At 41.5% G+C, this 18,135-nt stretch overlaps 1 protein-coding gene across 4 annotated transcripts in view; it reads left to right on the forward strand.

Annotated features, from left to right (window-relative positions):
- Positions 1–18,135, forward strand: part of MAPKBP1 (mitogen-activated protein kinase binding protein 1) — an 83,808-nt gene that overhangs the window by 44,367 nt on the left and 21,306 nt on the right. For all 4 annotated transcript variants that reach the window (XM_072623215.1, XM_072623214.1, XM_072623213.1 and 1 more), the window contains exons 4-10: positions 14,436–14,498; positions 14,797–14,854; positions 15,491–15,661; positions 16,011–16,148; positions 16,375–16,557; positions 17,336–17,496; positions 17,742–17,931. In XM_072623215.1, the coding sequence (XP_072479316.1) occupies positions 14,436–14,498; positions 14,797–14,854; positions 15,491–15,661; positions 16,011–16,148; positions 16,375–16,557; positions 17,336–17,496; positions 17,742–17,931 (964 nt within the window). The remainder of the gene's footprint in view (positions 1–14,435; positions 14,499–14,796; positions 14,855–15,490; positions 15,662–16,010; positions 16,149–16,374; positions 16,558–17,335; positions 17,497–17,741; positions 17,932–18,135) is intronic.

An 18,135-nucleotide genomic window follows, 5' to 3' on the forward strand; every position in this document is an offset into this window, starting at 1 on the left:
GGGGGTTTGACATGACTAAAAAAATGACTGAGCAACAAGGATTGGAAAGAGAAAGTAATGCCAAATAATAGATGGTCTTGAATATCAGGAAAAAGAGTTTGAATTTTGTTTGGAGGTAACCACTAAAGATTTTTGGGCCTTCAGGTGACATGACCAGATGGCTCTTTGTAGGTTTTATCATAGGGGCCTAAATCCAGAGCTGGTAGAAAACTAAAAGATCAGTAGTCTGAGACCCAGAGAGATTAAGAACCAGTATGTACGCTCTTGATACTGTAGCTATAAAATCCAGTAACTCTTTGTTGGCTACACTTGATTGCCTCCATTACTTCAGGCTGGAAGAGATAGAGATTAAGGGGAGAGGAGTACTAGTTAGAAGATTACAGGAGGCTTTTGGTGGTGGAGGTGGATGGTAATAAAGACTTTTTTTACTAGGATAGCGATCAAAAGTGAATGACAGATCTCATTGGGCTTGAATTGATGTAATTTGGACTTGATATGGTAGAGAGGGGTGAATCAGAGATGACTAATGTTTTCAGTATGGAAAACAGCAAATAGTATTACTGTAGATAGAAACAGGCAAGTCAGAAGTAGTATAGATTTGGGGGAAAAGGAATGATTCTGGTTTTGGAAGCATTGAGTTTGTTACCAGTTAAACATCCTGGTAGTGATGTCTTGTGGGTCATCGGAGGTGCAATCTAAAGTGTTGAAGAAAGGTCAGGGATGATTCTTTAAAGTATGGTTTGGGAATCCCCCAACCCTATCCTCTGCCTCCGCTTCCTACAAGGTGTTTGAGAGACCTCTGGGGGTCTGTGAAGTCAAAACTATTTTCACAGTAATACTAAGATGTTTAGTTTCAATCATATCACTAAATATAATCCATATAAAAGTTCTTTGGGAAGGTCCTTAATGATTTCTAAGAGTATAAAAGGGTCTTGATACCAAAAGTTTGAGAACTCCTGTCATAGAGCAAATAGTTTTAGTGGCGTAATAAGATTTCGAAGGGAAGAAATATGGAGAGATGAGAAGGCCAAAAATGAGTCCTCTGACTCAACCTTGTCATCTTACAGATGGTAGAACAGACGTGTGGGTGCCACGGTCACACAGCAAGCTTATAGCAGAGGTGGGACTAGAACTCAGTCCTTTCCACTCTGTCCTTTCCTCTCTATCCCTGCTACAGCTGTTGCAGTACAGGCCTTCCTCACTACCTGCCTGGACTATTTCTGCAGCCTCCTTCCTGCCCACCCTTCACTTTGCAGCCAGAATAGTCTTTCTTACACATTGCTGTGGCTATAGCTTGGTTTCTGTGGCTCTCTGTTGCCTCTAAAACTCAACCTCTTCTGCCTGGTATTCAAGACCGTCCCCAACATGGTGCTGACCTACGTTTCCAGCCTCCTGGCCTCTATGCCGCAGCCCAGTTAAACACTTCAACTCCTTAAAGTGCACTGTATGTAGTCTCATATCTCTGGGTCATTGCTTACACTATTCCCAGTTCCTGGAAAGCCATCCCTGTCCTTTAGAGACCAATTCAAGTGCCATGTCCCCCAGGAAGCCTTCTCTGACCTTATAAAGTACCATGTTATGACTTTATACTGTATTTTTTCTTTTTAAATGTTTTACTTCTGCTCTTTATTATTTTATATTTTTTTACTTCTCTTCCATCACCATCACCCCCAACCGTCCTTTATAACAAATCAAATACAGTGGCCATATCTGAAAAACATATGCCTATTCTATACCTTTAATTCATCATCTCTCTGTAGAGAGGTGGAAAATGTGCATCACCGTTTGTCCTCTTAAGTCATAATTGGTCACTGCTTTGATCAGAGGTCTGAATTTTTTCACAGTTGTTTTCCATTATGTTAATTGTGGTCATCTTGTAAATTTTCTGTCTTCCTAAAGGCCCTGAGCCCAGAATGACAATGTCTCAGTACTTTGTAGTGGTTTCTATACACACTATGGTTGAAAAAGATAAAAGTCACATTGGGGTTGGACAACACCTCCATCCTACAGCCCATATTCCAGTAGAAGTTCTGTCCATGCATGGTGATAGAGTGTTTCCATACTGTACTAAAGAACTGGCAGTTACTAAGTAACAGCCATTTAACATGCCTGCCCTCACAAAGTTTTTATTAGAGAACCTCAAAAATAAATTAAAAGAGAATGTATTTGAACCTTATAAAATAGTGGTGCAAGTAATGATTGCAGAACAAATATGTGGAGTAAATATGACTGTGTTTTTGGGATGCTGATACAGACAACTATCATGATAATGATTTTTTAAAAAATTACATGTTTTTTATTTTCAGTTGGTAAAATCTACTTTCTCTTCCTTTCACTCTACCTCTCCCATGTCTCCCACACAGCCAGTTGAGGAGTGTCAGCTGCTTCCTTGCACCTCTCCTCCTTGTTTTTAAAAACATGTATCTGTACCCTGATTATGTGAGAATTTTCCCTAACTTCCCTTCCTCTCAACGCCCAGTGTATTCTTCTCTTTCCATTCTCTTAAGATCCTCAAGATGTAATACCTACTCCCAGCCTTTGTCTAATTAGACTCCCTGTATGACCCCTGATTATGGAGTTATATCAATGGGGACACATGTATATACCCTCATATTTGAATGTAACAGTTCATCCCTTATGAGTCATTCATCTGTGTTTTTCTTGTTACATTTCCTGTAAGTCCTGTATTTGAATTTCAAAGTTCCTTCCCAGACCTGATCTTTTGATTAGCAATACTAAATTTGCTGAATAAGGTACTCTTGGCTTTAAGCCTATATTCTTTGCTTCCTGGATTTGCTTCCAAATTCTTCACTCTTTTCCAGTGGTGGTTGCTAAGTTGTATGTGATTCTGACCATGGCTCCTTGATACTTAAGTTCTTTTTTTCGGTTTGCTTACATTATTTTTCTTTGACCTGGAAGCTCTGGATTTGGGCTGTGATGTTCCTGGGAGTTTCCATTTGGAGTTTTCTTTCAGGATGTGCCTGGTGTATTCTTTCTATTTCCACTTTGCCCTTTGTTTTTAAGTGATGTGGGCAGTTTTCTTTTTTTCTTTTTGAATTTATTTAGTATTTTTATTTTCCCCCAGTTATATGCAAAAACAATTTTTAACATTCATTTTTAAACTTTGAGTTCCAAATTCTCTCCCTTCCTCTTTCACTGAATGGGCAGGAAATTCAATGTAGGTTATACATGTGTCATCAAGCAAAACATTTTTGTATTAGTTATGTTGTGAAAGAAAACATAGACCAAAAAAACCTAACTTCAAAATGAAATGAAAAAGTATGCTTCAATCTGTATTCAGACACTGTCAGTTTTTTTCTCAGGGGACTGATAGCTTTTTTTTATCATATATCCTTCAGAGTTATCATGGATCATTGTATTGAATAGCTAAGTCATTCACAGCTGATCATTGACAATATTGCTGTTACTTTGTACACAATACATTTCACTTTGCATTAGCTCATGTAAGTCTTTCCAGGTTTTTCTGAGAGCATCCTGCTTATCATTTCTTATAGTATTTTATCTTAATCACATGCCACAATTTGTTCAGCCAGTCCCCAATTGATGAGCATCCCCTCAATTTCTAATTCTTTTCTACCAGGAAAGAGCTGCTATAAATATTTTTGTACTTATAGGTCCTTTTCCTTTTTGTTTTTTATCTCTTTGGGGATACAGACCTAGTAATGGTATTGCTAGGTCAAAGTGTATGCATAGTTTTATAGCCCTTTGGGCATAGTTCCAAATTGCTGCAGAATGGTTGAATCAGTTTACAACTCCACCAATGGTGCATTAATGTCTCATTTTTCCCATATCCCCTCCAACATTTGTCATTTTCCTTTTCTGTCCTATTAGCCAATCTAATAGGTATGAGGTAGTACCTCAGAATTGTTTTAATTTACATTTCTCCCATCAATAGTGATGTTTCATGTGAAAACTGTTCATATCTTTTTGATGATTTATCAGTTGGGGAATGACTTTTATTTTTATAAATTTGACTCAGTTTTCTATATGTTTGGGAAATAAGACCTTTATCAGAGAAACTTGCTTCAAAATTTTTTTTTCACAGTTACTATGGCTATCTATTTCCCTCCATCCTATTCCTCCCAACTTTGTTTATTCTATTCTCTCTTTCCTTTTACCTTGTCCTTCCTCAAGTGTTTTGCTTTTGACTACCCCCTCTCAATCTTCCCTCCCTTCTATCTCCCATCTTCCCCTTCTTCTGTCTCCTTTTCCTCCTACTTCCCTGTAGGATAAGATAGATTTCTGTATGTTGAGTGTGTATGTTATTCCGTATTTGAGCCAATTCTGATGAGAATTAGGTTCGCTCACTCTCCCTCTTCTTCACCCTTCTTCCCCTGCATTGTAAAAGCTTTTTTTTGCCACTTTTACATGAGATAATTTACTTCATTCTACCTCACCCTTTCCCTTTCTCCAGTGCATTCCTCTCACCTCTTAATTTTATTTTTTTAGATATCATCCCTTCATATTCAACTCAAACCTGTGCATTCTCTCTATATATACTCCTTCTAACTGCCCTAATAATGAGAAAGTTCTTATGAGTTACAAGTATCATTTTCCCATATAGGAATGTAAACAGTTTAACTATATTAAGTACCTTGTGATTTCCCTTTCCTGTTTACCTTTTTATGCTTCTCTTGAGTCTTGTATTTGAAAGTAATATTTTCTATTCAGCTCTGATCTTTTTATCAAGAATATTTGAAAGTTCTCTATTTCATTAAATGGTCATTATTTTCCCCTGAAGGATTATACTCAGTTGTGCTGGGTGGGTGATTCTTGGTTGTAATCTTAGCTCCTTTGCCTTCCAGGATATCCTATTCCTAGCCCTCTGATCCTTTAATGTAGAAACTGCTAAAACTTGTGTCATCCTGACTATGGTACCATGTTACTTGAATTGTTTCTTTCTGGCTACTTGTAATATTTCCTTCTTGACCTGGGAGTTCTGGAATTTGACTACAATATTCCTGGGAGTTTTCATCTTGGGATCTCTTTCAGGAGGTGACCAGTGGATTCTTCAGTTTCTATTTTACCCTCTGGTTCTGTAATTTCAGGGCAGTTTTCCCTGATAATGTCTTGCAAGGTGATGTCTTGGCTCTTATTTTGATCATGACTCTCAGGTAATACTGTAATTTTAAAATTATCTCTCCTGCATCTGTTTTCCAAGTCAGTTTTTTTCCCAATGAGATATTTCTCGTTGTCTTCTATCTTTTCATTCTTTTGGTTTTGTTTTATTGTCTGTTTTTTAAGGTGTTAATTTCTTCAGTATTTTTTGTGTGTCTCCTTTACCATGCTGTTGATTTGTTTTTCATGATTTTATTGTATCACTCTCATTTGTCTTTCCATTTTTTCCTCTTTCTCTCTTATTTGATTTTCAAAATTTTTTTTGAGCTCTTCCATGTCCTGAAATCAATTCATATTTTTCTTGGAAGCGTTGGATGGAGGAGCTTTGACTTTGTTATCTTCTTCTGAGTGTGTTTTGATCTTCCTTGGCCCCATAGTAACTTTCTGTGGTCAGAATTTTTTTCTGTTGTTTGCTCATTTTCCCAGGCTATTTCTTGACTTTTAGCTCTTTGTTAAAGTTGGACTCTGCTTCCAAGGGTGAACTATCCCAAGCTTCAGGAGTTTTGTGCAGCCATTTTCAGTGATACTTCTAGCAACCTGTAAGTTTTCAGTTCTTCCAAGGTGGTATGATCTAAGAAGAGATGTGTTTACTATTCTCCTGGTTTGTGCTCTGGTCTGTTAATAACCACAAGCACTCTTTTCATCCCTGGAACTACGATGAGAGTCCCTTCTCCACTGCAGCTGCAAGCTCCGGTATGCTAGTATTCCTTCTTGCTGTGGGACTGCCCCCCAGGACTGCGATGCAGATCTGAGTATGGGCAAAGCAACAGGGTCCTGCCTTAATACTAACAAATGTAATCTCCTTCTGACCAGTTGTTTGATCCCTTACTCTCTGAAGGCTGAGAGTTCTGGAAGCAGCTGCTGCTCATCCTAATTCAGTAGCTTCTAAGAGCTTCTCCTGGTTTGCTGAGCCTGGGTCTGTGCTGGGATGACTTGCGTTGGACTGTGCTCCATTCTCACCCAGTACAACAGACCTTTCCTGATAACCTTCTAAGTTGCCTTTGGCTGGAAAATTATTTCACCCTGTCCTTTTGTGGGTTCTGCTGCTCCAGGACTTGTGCTGTGGCCTTATTTAAAGGTTTTCAGAAAGGTTTGACGGACAGCTCAGGCAAGTCGCTGCCTTTTCTCTACCATCTTGGCTCTGTCCTCTGGGCAGTTTTCTTTTTAAGATTTCTAGAAATATAATATCTAAACTTTTTTTGGGGGGTAATGGAATTTAGATAATCTCATAATTCTTATTTTCTTCTTCTCAATCTGTTTTCTAGGTCAGTTGTTTTTATTATAAGATACCTTACATTTTCTTCTATTTTATCAGTTTTTTAAGTTTTTTAAATTTAATTTCTTGTTTTATCATGGAATCATTGGTTTCTATTTGACCCATTTTAATTTCCAAAGGCTTGTAGCTCAGGCAGGGTTTTGTACCTCTTATCCAAGTTATTAATTCCCTTTGCAATTGTCTCTCCCATAGCTCTCATTTCTATTCCATTTTTTTCCATCAAGCACTTTCATTTCATTTTTAAAAACATGGGGTTTTTTTTTTGGTTTTTTGGTTTTTTTTTTGTCTCTTGCTTCATCTCTTCCAGGAATCTTCCAGTAACTTGTGCTCAGTCTGTGTTTTTTTCTGGGGCTTTGTTTCTAGATGTTTTGAATCTTTCTTTTTCCGCAGAGACCTGCAAACTTTGAGTCCTTCCAAAGTGATCTAATCCAGGACAAAATCTGGGTGCTGCCCCCTGGTCTGAGCTCTGAAAATTCCTGACCTGGTTTTAGGTCTGAATAATAGTAAACCCCTTCTAGGTTTAACCCTTCTCAGCTGGCAGGGAAGTTCTGCTGATGCAGAGTGACAAGATTTTAGGCTCCTCTTTAGTCTGGGATTCCTGCCCTGGTTATTTTTTGCAGGTTTCAGGCTGGGCTGGAGGCTGAAACAGAGACCCTTCTCTGCCCCAGGGTCTGAACCACACTGCCGCTACTCACTTTTGAACTTGCTCTCACATCATTACACTGCTTAGTGCCTACAACCACCCCATACACTGGAAACACTGCCCCTGAGCGCCAGTCTGTTCTTCACCCCTCCCTGGATCTGTGACCCAAAACTGGGTAGTGAACAACAAAACTGCCAGTTAGCATCTGTTCCTGCACCCTGCATTTATCCCCATATGGATCTGGGACCTTCTTTTGGCCCCAGTTTACAGCCTCTCTCTGGACACTAGAGTGCTTCATGTGTGCTCTTGGCCAGAGCCTGATCCCAGTGTCTGCAGACCTGCCTGTCTCTGACATCCTATGTGGACCTGGGTTGGACAAATGACTCATTCTAACTTTTCTGAATTTCTCTGTCAGGATTAGGTCTGTCATGTTTTTTTACATTTACTTGCAGGAATTTTTTTGGAGAGAAAGGGTAGGCTCTCATAATGAAGACATTGTAGTGTGCTTCTTCCTGATGTCCCACCAACTTGGCTCTGCTTCCCACTCATGATGTTTTGTGAGTGACAAATTTATTCTTTGTAGTAACTGTCTTTGGCTGTTTCTACTGTTGATCTTGTAACTATCAGGCCAAAGAACTGAAAATGTGAAATAAAAAATGTAAAATTTTTCTTCAATGGTATACCAAGTTTGTAATTCAACAAATGAGAATTTCTATGTCAAATAAAGATCGCTTGACAGTTTGGGCAAAAAATTGGAAAAAAAAAATTTGATCTCCTTGTTCTCCTCACTTCACTCATGCAAGTCTTCTCAGATTTTTCTGAAACCTTCATAGCATCATATTTTTACAATGCATTAATATTCCTTTACATTTTCCTACCGATTCCTTCAGCTGTTTCAATGCATCCACTTTGTTTCCAGCTCTTTACTACTACAAAAAGTGTTACCATGTATATTTTTGTATCATATACAAGGACCTTTTTCTCTGTCTTTGATTTCCTTGGGATATATGCCTGGTAGTGTTTTTATTGGATCAAGGCAAAGTTTAATTATTTTCTTCGTTATATAATTCCAGATTATTTCCCAGAATGGTTGGACCAGTGTACAATTCCTCAAACAAGGAGTTGGTGGGATTGTGTTTTCATAGCCCCTCTATCATTTATAATTTTGTTTTTTTCTTTGCCAAGCTAATGAGCGTGAGGGAAAACCAGAGTTACTTTAATCTGCACTATCTATTGGGAAATGACCCTTATTCTTACATATTTGTATCCTATATCATGATCTTGGATGCTAGATCTTTATCAGAGAAATTCACTGCAAAGAATTTATTCTTCTGATTTTTTAAAGTTTTTCTTCTAATTCTAGCTACTTTTATATTGTTTGTATAGCGTTTCAGATTTATGTAACTGAATGATCCATTTTATCTTCAGTTATTTTTCTCCCATGTTTAGCTAAGAATTCTTCCCCATCCATTGGTGTTCAAAGTCCATCTTTCTATTCTTATTTTGTTCCTGATGTGACCTTTGAGATTTATGTGATGTATCTATATGTAGTTTATTGTAGTATATGACCTAAGATATTAGTCTAAACTTAATATTCCAAACTGCTTTCCAGTTATCCGAACAGTTCTCGTCAGATATGGAGTCCTTAGCCCAATCGTTGACATTCTCAGGTTTATCAAGCACTAAGTTATTATGTTTGATTGCTTCTGGATCTTGCGTAACTGAGCAGTCTATTTCAGTGTTCATCTTTTCTGTTTTTTAACCAGTACCAAATAGTTTTGATGATTATTGCTTTATAGAATAGATAGATATTTGGCAGTACTAGGCCCCATTCATTCTTTTGAATTATTTCCTTTGAGACCCTTGACCTGCTGTTCCTCCAGATGAATTTTATTTTTCACTGGTGCTGTAACTACCCCATGGATAGTTTTATATGGTGCTAAATCTGTAAATTATTTTAAGTGGTGTCGCCATTATGTGTTTATATTCGTGTGGCTCAATCAAGAACACGTGAGACTTTGGTCTTTCTGCCCAACTGAAGGCTTAACGCAGTGAGAGAGAGGCATCTGACTAGCATGGCTCTCATTTGAATACAGCTCAGTGGGGAAGTTGGAGGAATGGTCCATAGATGTGGTGAGCCCCAGGGGGCTTCCCACTGTTGGAAGCACATAGAAAGTAGAGGAAAAGGGAGAATGTTCTGGAAGAACTGGAAGGTGGTTTTTGAAGGAGTCAGCCAGTGTGGTCTTTGAAGTCCTTCACAGGAGCCTTTCTTTATACTAGGCAGTTTGTCCAGTGTTTGTAGATCTGAATGAAATCCCTGGTGGGAATTAAGAACAACCCACAAGTTAAAAAGAAAAAAAAATTAACCTACTCATGGTATAGGTAAGGTTGGGGGATGGTTTGGTTTTGGTTTGTTTGTTTGTTCTGTGGCTTTTAAGTGGGGGGGGGGGAGGGCAGTCACTGAGAGGGCTGCTGGGACCACTCTGCAGGGGTTTCTTCTGTTTTTGTCTTAAGGCAGACCTGGACTGGAGTGGATTATGGGAACATCATCCACTGTTTTTGTACTGTTAGATTAGAAGCTGTTGAAGCAAGGGACCTTGTGTTATATTGCCCATTGTGTTAAACTTTTTGTTTCCTTCAGGCTTAATACAGTGCTAGCACAAATATTTGTTATACCATTTCCTAATACGTAAGCCTGTGTTCTTTCTACTTCCCTAACCTTAAAATTTTTCAGCTTTTCAAAGAACCGTTATGTTTGTGATCTCTATTTGTCCTCTACTCTTTATATCCTCAGTCACTTCTTTCTAAGCCCATTTCTTCCAGGAAGGCATCCTTGACTTATTTCCTGTTTGGTTTATTTATGTGATATTCCATTTCTCCCTCTGCAGGCTGCACAGCTCAGTCTGTCCTCCATATGCTGTCTCCTTACCTTCCCCTCTTGGAATCCCTGCTTCCATTCAAGGTTTTCTTAAATGAGGCCTTTCCTTTTAACCTCCAATGGTTAGTGTTTCCCAGCAGATTACTTTGTTTTTTCTCTTTGTATATATTTTGAATTATTTATCTGTGTACAACTTGTTCCCCTTCCCACAATGAAATGGAAGTTTAAAACAATATCGTACTGATCTCTTCTGTTTTTGCATTACCTTGATTTCTCATTATTATCTACTTTTCTTCCCCCTCCCTCCCAGAGAACCTTACAAAGAATAAAAAATAGAAGAAAAATAATTTTTAAATGGTTCAGCAGAACTAAAACATCAACTAAGTCCAATGTTATGCAAAGTCTTTCACCCTTTTAATAAGCTGACCAGACCACCAGGTCTAGTTCTATTTAGGCGACTTGGATATCTCCAGTTTGATACTAGAACAAAACGAGAAACTTGTCCCTCTGACAGCATAAGGCAGTTTTCTTAGCTTCAACAAGAGAAGGACATTCAGAACAGGGAGGGGATATTCATGGAAGATACAGTCTAGATTCAGCTGAGTCTTTCCTAGTGCTTGTTTGATCCTACCATTGATCTGTGTTCAGAAACGTGAGTGAGGAGCTGGGGATCCTTGGGTCTTGACTGTTTTTATACTGAGGTAATCAGGAAGCTATTTAAATAGGCAGAGCCATAGTCCCCCTGGGCCATTTAAATCTTGAAGGTGGCTTCAATCCCTTTTAAAGAAAAACTAATGTAACCTACATGGGGTGGGGCCTCAGGTTATTGTCCCCAGCACTACACTCCTTGTTTCTGCAGAGTAGTAAGGGAAGTACATTCTCATATATTCTTTTGTGGCTGACAGAATTTGATTATGATCTTGGAAGATTCTGAGCAAATTGTTGTTATTTCCATTCATATTACTGTAGTTATGTATATTGTTTTCCTGGTTCTGCAGACTTCACTTTGTATCAGTTCATCCAGGTCTTTCTGCACTTCTCTGTATTCTTCAAATTCATAGTTCCCCACAGTGCAGTATTATTCCCTTGAATTCATATATCATTTGTTTAGCTGTTTCTCAGTCAGCAGGTATCTGTTTTGTTTCCAGTTCTTTACCACTATAAAAACTTCTGCTATAAATATTTTGGTGTATGAAAATTTTGTTTGTAGCGTTGGCCTATTTGGGTGTATGAGGAATGTAAGCAGAGATTGTTTGCATTTTTGTCTTTGTACATCCATTGTTTTTGAAAGTGTTAGGAAAATGCTCAATATCTAATACATGTTTATTGGATTGAATAATTCTAAGTGTGACCAATTGACCATTTTCCTTGAACTGTGTCTCGCTGGAATAGCCATAGTAGAAAAAAAGTAATTAAAGGAGAAAAAAGAATCTGTATATTCATCCTATTTTCTTTCCATCTTCTGAAACTTTAGACTTCAACATGGCAAGAGTTGTTGGTTTTGTTCGAGAGGAAGAGACCCCAGCCAGCTCCTCTGCATATTTTCCATTGTTGCCATTTTCCTGAAGGAGAACATGTGGGATTTAGGACCATTCTCCGTGTTACTTTCTAACCTCTCCTTTTTGTTCAGTAGTAACCCCAGAGCACTTGAGTTCTTCCTTCTGCAATACATATAGTCTGAGGAAGGAGAAGAAGTGACTTTGTTTGCAGTGCACTAAAGGCTGGGGTAGTAGAGCTAAAGGCATGCTCTGGAACTTGAGCAGTTTCCACTTCCCTAAACTGTGTTTGACAGAAGAGAGAGGAAAGTGAAGGTTTCTGTAGCCACCTTCTTGTACTGACTTATCCTAGATTCTTCACAGTATTGTTTATTTTTTTATTACCCTGGTGATACTTGTCACTCCAAGCTATGGGGGTGGAAGGGAACAAACCTGGTAGGTACCAATCAGGGTGCCACGAGCTGCTTTCCTAGACTCCCACAACCTGGAATAACGTTGGGCAGAATGACACCCTATACAAAATGTGTATGTGGCAGCCCACCCAAGTGTTGTGAATTCTTTAGCCCCATCTTCTGAACCAGATCTTTCTGTCCAGGATAGTGGATAGGGGAACAGGTCTGAGATGAATGATAGTGACTGAGAGGGAAGGAAGACATAAAAAAATGGGAATCAGGATGGGGAACAAGAAAAGACCAAGAGGGTTAGAGAGCCATGTGAGGAAAGAAGAGACAAGGGTTGAGTGGTAATGTGACTAAGGATTTTTAAGTCATTGCTAACCTCTGTGACTACTCTAAGTAAATCCATATTAGTAAAGCATAATAGGTGCTTAATACGTGTTTGTTCTCCCCTCTTCCCTCCCCCATGCAGACCACAAATCTCAGCACTCCTAGCCAGAGAAAGTTACCTTTTAGAGGCAAATGTCTTCAATTATCCTTCAGATTTGATCCAATGCACTTAATTTGGTCTTTAGATTAGAAGCATCCATTTTAAAAAGTGTTAAACAGTGAATAGTGTTGGATAGGAACTTTTTTCTGCTTAGGTTCACATCAAACAGTAGTGATGGTAATTTTGTGGACTGTTATGGTTTCTGGTTGGCTTCTCTAATTAATGAATTTCCTAATTAATGAAGATTAGGTCTTAGTAGGGGTTCCCACTGTTTTTCTCCACCACTCCTGGTGCTGCAGGCTTTGTGTTCATTTTTGTGAGGCATAACTGGTTGACAAAAGGAGTAAAAAGGTATAATGGGTCCCAAGATCCAGCAGGAAGTCAGAGAAACTTCTAGTGCTTAACTCCCTGATTGTCTAAGGAGAAGTTCTTGCCTTAACTGCCCCATTCCCTGGGACCCTGGAATAACTCTCTAGACCAAGTTCCATCAAGTTTTAATGCGTGGCCATAGAAATTATGTCTGTGGCTAGAGAAAAGGCTTCTACCACTATGAAGGTACTATTCTGGACCACTAGAGAAAGCCTGAATCTTTGTCTGGGGTTAGGGCCACATGGGGCCAGAGGTTCTTATGTTGTAGGAACGGAACCCTAACTACAGCGATAGCAGAGACATATCAAGAAACAGGGATGTGATAACCTTTTCTGTCTTGTTGCTTCCTGTCCTGTTTTGTCATGAGTCGTTTATTAGTTCTGCCTTTCCTTGGCCTCTAACCCCTTTCCTGGGCCACAGGAGAACATGTGTGCTGGGTTGCCCATCCCCTTTCTAGGTACATAGGGTAAGCACACGCCTACATCAATTTGATAAATGTGTAGGCTCAAGCATGCTGGGTGAATGACCATTTGAAGTCCAATCTTTTCCTCTAGTATATATCCATCAGTGAGTCAGCAAGCATTTATTAAATGCTTCCTCTGTGCCGAGCACTGTGCTGCAGATGCAAAGAAAAACAAAGACGGTTCCTGCTTTCAAGGATCTCACCTTCTAATAGAGGGTGACAACACATAGATCGCTAGATGGACCTAAGATATAGACAGAGTAGGTGGAAGGTAATCTCACAGGAAAAGGCATTGGAATCAGGGAGACCTGGGAAAGACATCCTGAGGAAAGTAGAGTTCAGCTGAGTCTTAAAGGAAGTCAGAGAAATTAAGAGGCAGAAGTAAGGAGAAAAACCATTCCAGGGATAGGGATAGTCAGTGCAAAGGCCTAGCTGGATTACAGAGTACATGGAGGGAAGGAAAGTGTAAGGCAGGTTACAAAGAGCTTTAATGCTAAACAGTAGTTCTTTGTATTTGATCCTGGAGATAATGGGGAGCCACTGGAGTTTGTTGAGTAGTGAAGTGACGGGTGCTATTACATTGGTAGCTGAGTGGAGTGAAGTGGGGGAAGACTCGAGGCAGGGAGAAAGCCTATTGCAACAGACCAAGTGAGAGACAATTGTACATACCCTGTGATGTGTATACTTTTCTCTTTCTTACTAGGGTTAGTGCATGAGAAAAGGACTTTTCCAGCCATTACTTTGGGGAAGTTTAGTCCCTGGCACCTGGGCAGAGTTAGATGCATGACTGATGCTTAGTACCAGGCTGGTGGTAGGGGATCCAAAAAAGCCTTTTCACTTTCAGTGGGAGGCAGTATGGATACACTACTGGAGGGGCATATTCTTACCTAACAATACTTGAGAGAAAGTATGAGGAGCCTGTGACAGGACAGAAGCAGAACTAGTTCACTCTCTAGGCCCAAACTCAAGAAGCCACTCCTGGGGAATGTAGTTAGTAACTTTGAGCTTACATCTCACAGGCTTTTCTCTTTCTGATGCACTAGGTCGGAGTTGCTACCTGAGGCTCCCAAAATCTTCCAGCCAGACCAGCTTCCTACCAAAAGGCCTAGATTCATAAAGCAATGACTTTTTTTGTAGACTGATGATAAAATCAGAACTCTATATAAAGTTGAATGTTTTGGGGGGTAGGTTTGGATAGATTGGAAAGGAGAAACGAGTTTTGAGAAGTTATAGGATGAGGTGAGCTGTGGAAATCTCACTGATTATTCCTGTACTATCTCTTCCAGCTGTGTAGTTGTTTTATTCAATCCCCGGAAGCACAAACAGCACCACATCCTCAACAGTTCCAGGTAAGTCAGCACTGAGCTCCAGGGAATTCAGAACACAATTACTGTGTCTTTCCTCCCTCCATGCGACCTCTGGGATTAGACTGCTTATCTGGGCAGGCTTGGTGGAGAGATCTTGACCTCGTAACAGCCTCATCGACCTTTTTTCTTTGGGGGATGGGTATTGGGGGAAACCTGCATTTCTGTCATGGGGCCTCCTTTGCTGCTGTAGCCTAGCCAGGTTGCCTGGACACCAGGTGGACCTACACAGATACCCAGCTGTACCTGTCCTGGCTTTCAGACTTCTTTCTTTGTTTTGTAGGAAAACTATCACTGCTCTTGCCTTCTCTCCAGATGGCAAGTACCTGGTCACCGGAGAGGTGAGTGAGAGGGAGGCAGCCAGTAACACCAGGCCAGGACAAGGTATCTTTGGCCCTCCCCAAGAACTGGTCCTGGGCCCCTTACGTGTTTAGCCCTCCTGGCCTGAGGTTGAGTTCCCTTTTAGTTCCCTTTAGGGGGTGTCCATGGATACTGTATCTTGCCCTCTAGGGCCCCCTACTGGGTCCAGACAGAATACTTCTTGCCTCTTGTTGGGATGTAGCTGGAAGGAAGTAATGGCCAGCCAGGGACTTGAATAGTAGAGGAGTATTGTGTGTATCCCCTGTTGTCTGCCCGTTCTCATTCCCATTGCCGTAGAAGTCAAGGAGTCAGGCACTTCTGCGCTGTCATTGTCACATACTCTAATATTCTTTCAGTAAACATTTATTGAACTCTTATTCTAGTGCTATATAAATGGTATCTATTGTTATTTTTTCATCATTATTATTTGCTAAACTTAGGGATTATAGGAAGATGCAAAGTCAGCTTCATGAGTGTAGGGATGCCCATGAGACTTCTAGTCTAGGGGAGATAAACCAGGTACAGAAGTAACTCATGCAAAGTAGAATGTGTTCTGGGGGCTGCTGTGGGCAGGTGTCTGTATTCCTCATCTGCAGCTTCCTCAATGCTTCCCTTAGAGTGGGCACATGCCTGCTGTACGAGTATGGGATGTGGCCGAGCGTAACCAGGTGGCAGAACTACAAGAGCACAAGTATGGTGTGGCCTGTGTGGCCTTCTCCCCCAGTGCCAAGTACATCGTCTCTGTGGGCTATCAGCATGACATGATTGTCAATGTCTGGTCCTGGAAGGTGAGTAGGAAACTGAGGGCAGCCCCAGAGGCCGGTTGGGAAAGGATGGGAGATGATCATGTTGGCTGGTCTGTTTCTGTCTTCATGGCTCTAAATCACATTCTTAGAAATGATGTAGACTGCCAAAAGGAGTAAGAGCATAGCCAGCTTTGGAGATTGAAGAAGTTCTCAGGATGTTGTCAGGAGATCCCTGTGGGAAGAAATTTTCCAAAGCCTTACACAGAGGGAAATGATCAGGGATACTCATCCTGCCCAGTCTTCCTCTAGGCTCAGAATCTCACCCTTCCACAGGCCCTACTCTAGGCCTTGAAGAGCCGTTTCCTAATTATTGCTTTGGCTATCTCCCCAGAAAAACATTGTGGTAGCTTCCAATAAGGTTTCAAGTCGAGTGATGGCTGTGTCCTTTTCTGAAGACTGCAGCTATTTTGTCACTGCTGGCAACCGGCACATCAAATTCTGGTACCTGGATGACAGCAAAACTTCAAAGGTGAGAGTGATGTTGAAGGTGGCCACCGTGTTAAAGGTCACCTTCTGTGTTCTTCCATACATCTGGTTTTCAGTCATACTTACTGGGAAAGCCCCTATCCCAGACTTAGCCACAGCTTAGGCCAAGGCCTAGATATCTGTGATTCATATCTTCCTCCCTGACCAAAACCTATTCACCCTCTCCTTTGTGACTAGCATGGTTGAGCATTAGCAGTATGTGCCCACAGGTGAATACCACAGTGCCCTTGCTGGGCCGCTCAGGGCTGTTGGGGGAACTTCGAAACAATCTTTTTACTGATGTGGCATGTGGCCGAGGAAAGAAAGCAGACAGCACTTTCTGTATCACCTCTTCTGGACTGCTGTGTGAATTTAGTGATCGAAGGCTGTTGGACAAATGGGTGGAACTTCGGGTAAGTGTGGATCTGACAACCAAAGGGTCCCAGGCAGGACCCTTGGCTCATGGGGAAATCTGGTGCCTAGAGCAGCTCACCAAAGGGACCTAAGCACAGGGTCCCTGAAGATTATGCCCCATTGACAACCAGCAAGAAAGGGAAAGAGGCCTTGTGTGGGATGGGATTCCTCCCTGAGGAAGCAGGACCCAGGGTGATGGAACCTGGCTTGGCGCAGAGCCCCTGGCTAACTGTGTAACTGCTTCCTTTCTGCTCTCTCCTTCTGCTTTTCTCTTCCTCTACTCAGAACACAGACAGCTTCACAGTAAGTGGTGCCTAGACTTTCCTTTTCTGTCTCACTTTTTCTGTAGCTCTTTTTTGAATCTGCCTTGCCCCTTCTGCCTTATCCTCCTTGTTACCTTCCCTGCTCCCTGGCTACTCTACCCAGAAACACTCCTGGTGCTTGGCAAGTGTTCCCTGTGTGTCCCAGGCTTTCTGGATAGCCCTGTAGTGAGTGCCTCCCACTCTACCATCCTCCCTAGTCATTGCTGCTCTGGCAGCTGCTGGAAGGCAACCACAGGGGCTCTGGACAGCAGCAAGCATACTGACTTCTTTCCTTGCCCTCCTGTAGGCAGATGACTTGTCAGTGGAAGCAACAGGTAGAGGGAATGGTGGATGCAGTTCTTTAGGAGTGAACAGATAATGGTAGACACATATCCCTGAGTGGAGGACAGTGTTAGGAGGACATAATCCATTCTGCCTTTCTTCATGAAAAGTACCGTGTCCCTTTTCTCCCTAGACCACAGTGGCACACTGCATCTCAGTAAGCCCGGACTACATCTTCTGTGGCTGTGCTGATGGGACCGTGCGTCTCTTCAACCCCTCGAATCTTCACTTCCTCAGTACGCTGCCTAGGCCCCATGCCCTGGGGACCGACATTGCCAGTATCACCGAGGCCAGGTCAGTTGGGTCTGCCCTTGATTCCTCTCTTTGCCCCTTCTCTTCCTCCCTCCCTTTCTCTCATCTTCTGTTGATTCATAGTGAGTGAGGAGGATGTCAGCTTCTTTGGCCTTTTCAGTTGGAGATCCCTGGGAATGAACCAGACATCCCCACCTCGTGGTCCTTTTTTCCTGGGCCTTCCACTTCTTTATTCCTTTATCCCTCAGCTTCCTCCTTACCAGGTTGCCTTTTCTCTTCCCTCACAGCCGCCTCTTCTCTGGTACAGCTGATGCCAAATATCCAGACACCATCGCCCTGACCTTTGATCCCACCAATCAGTGGCTGTCCTGTGTATACAATGACCATAGCCTCTATGTATGGGATGTAAGGGACCCCAAGAAAGTGGGCAAAGTGTACTCAGCTCTCTACCATTCCTCCTGCGTCTGGAGTGTGGAGGTATGTAGTGTGGGGAAGGTTCTGTTTTCTTGAGACAGAGCCAGGCTGTGGATATCCGTGGCCCCTGGAATGTACAGGTGATAGCACTGTCTTCATGCAGCTTCCTAGTATTTCAAGATAGGCCAGAAAGGACTAGGAAAAGGCCTCAACAGATGAACGTGGATGTGCAGTACCTGTATATCTCAGGCCCCTTCCTCCATACCC

This window comes from Notamacropus eugenii, chromosome 7 (assembly GCF_028372415.1).
Source record: "Notamacropus eugenii isolate mMacEug1 chromosome 7, mMacEug1.pri_v2, whole genome shotgun sequence".
NCBI classification, from domain to species: Eukaryota; Metazoa; Chordata; class Mammalia; order Diprotodontia; family Macropodidae; genus Notamacropus; species Notamacropus eugenii.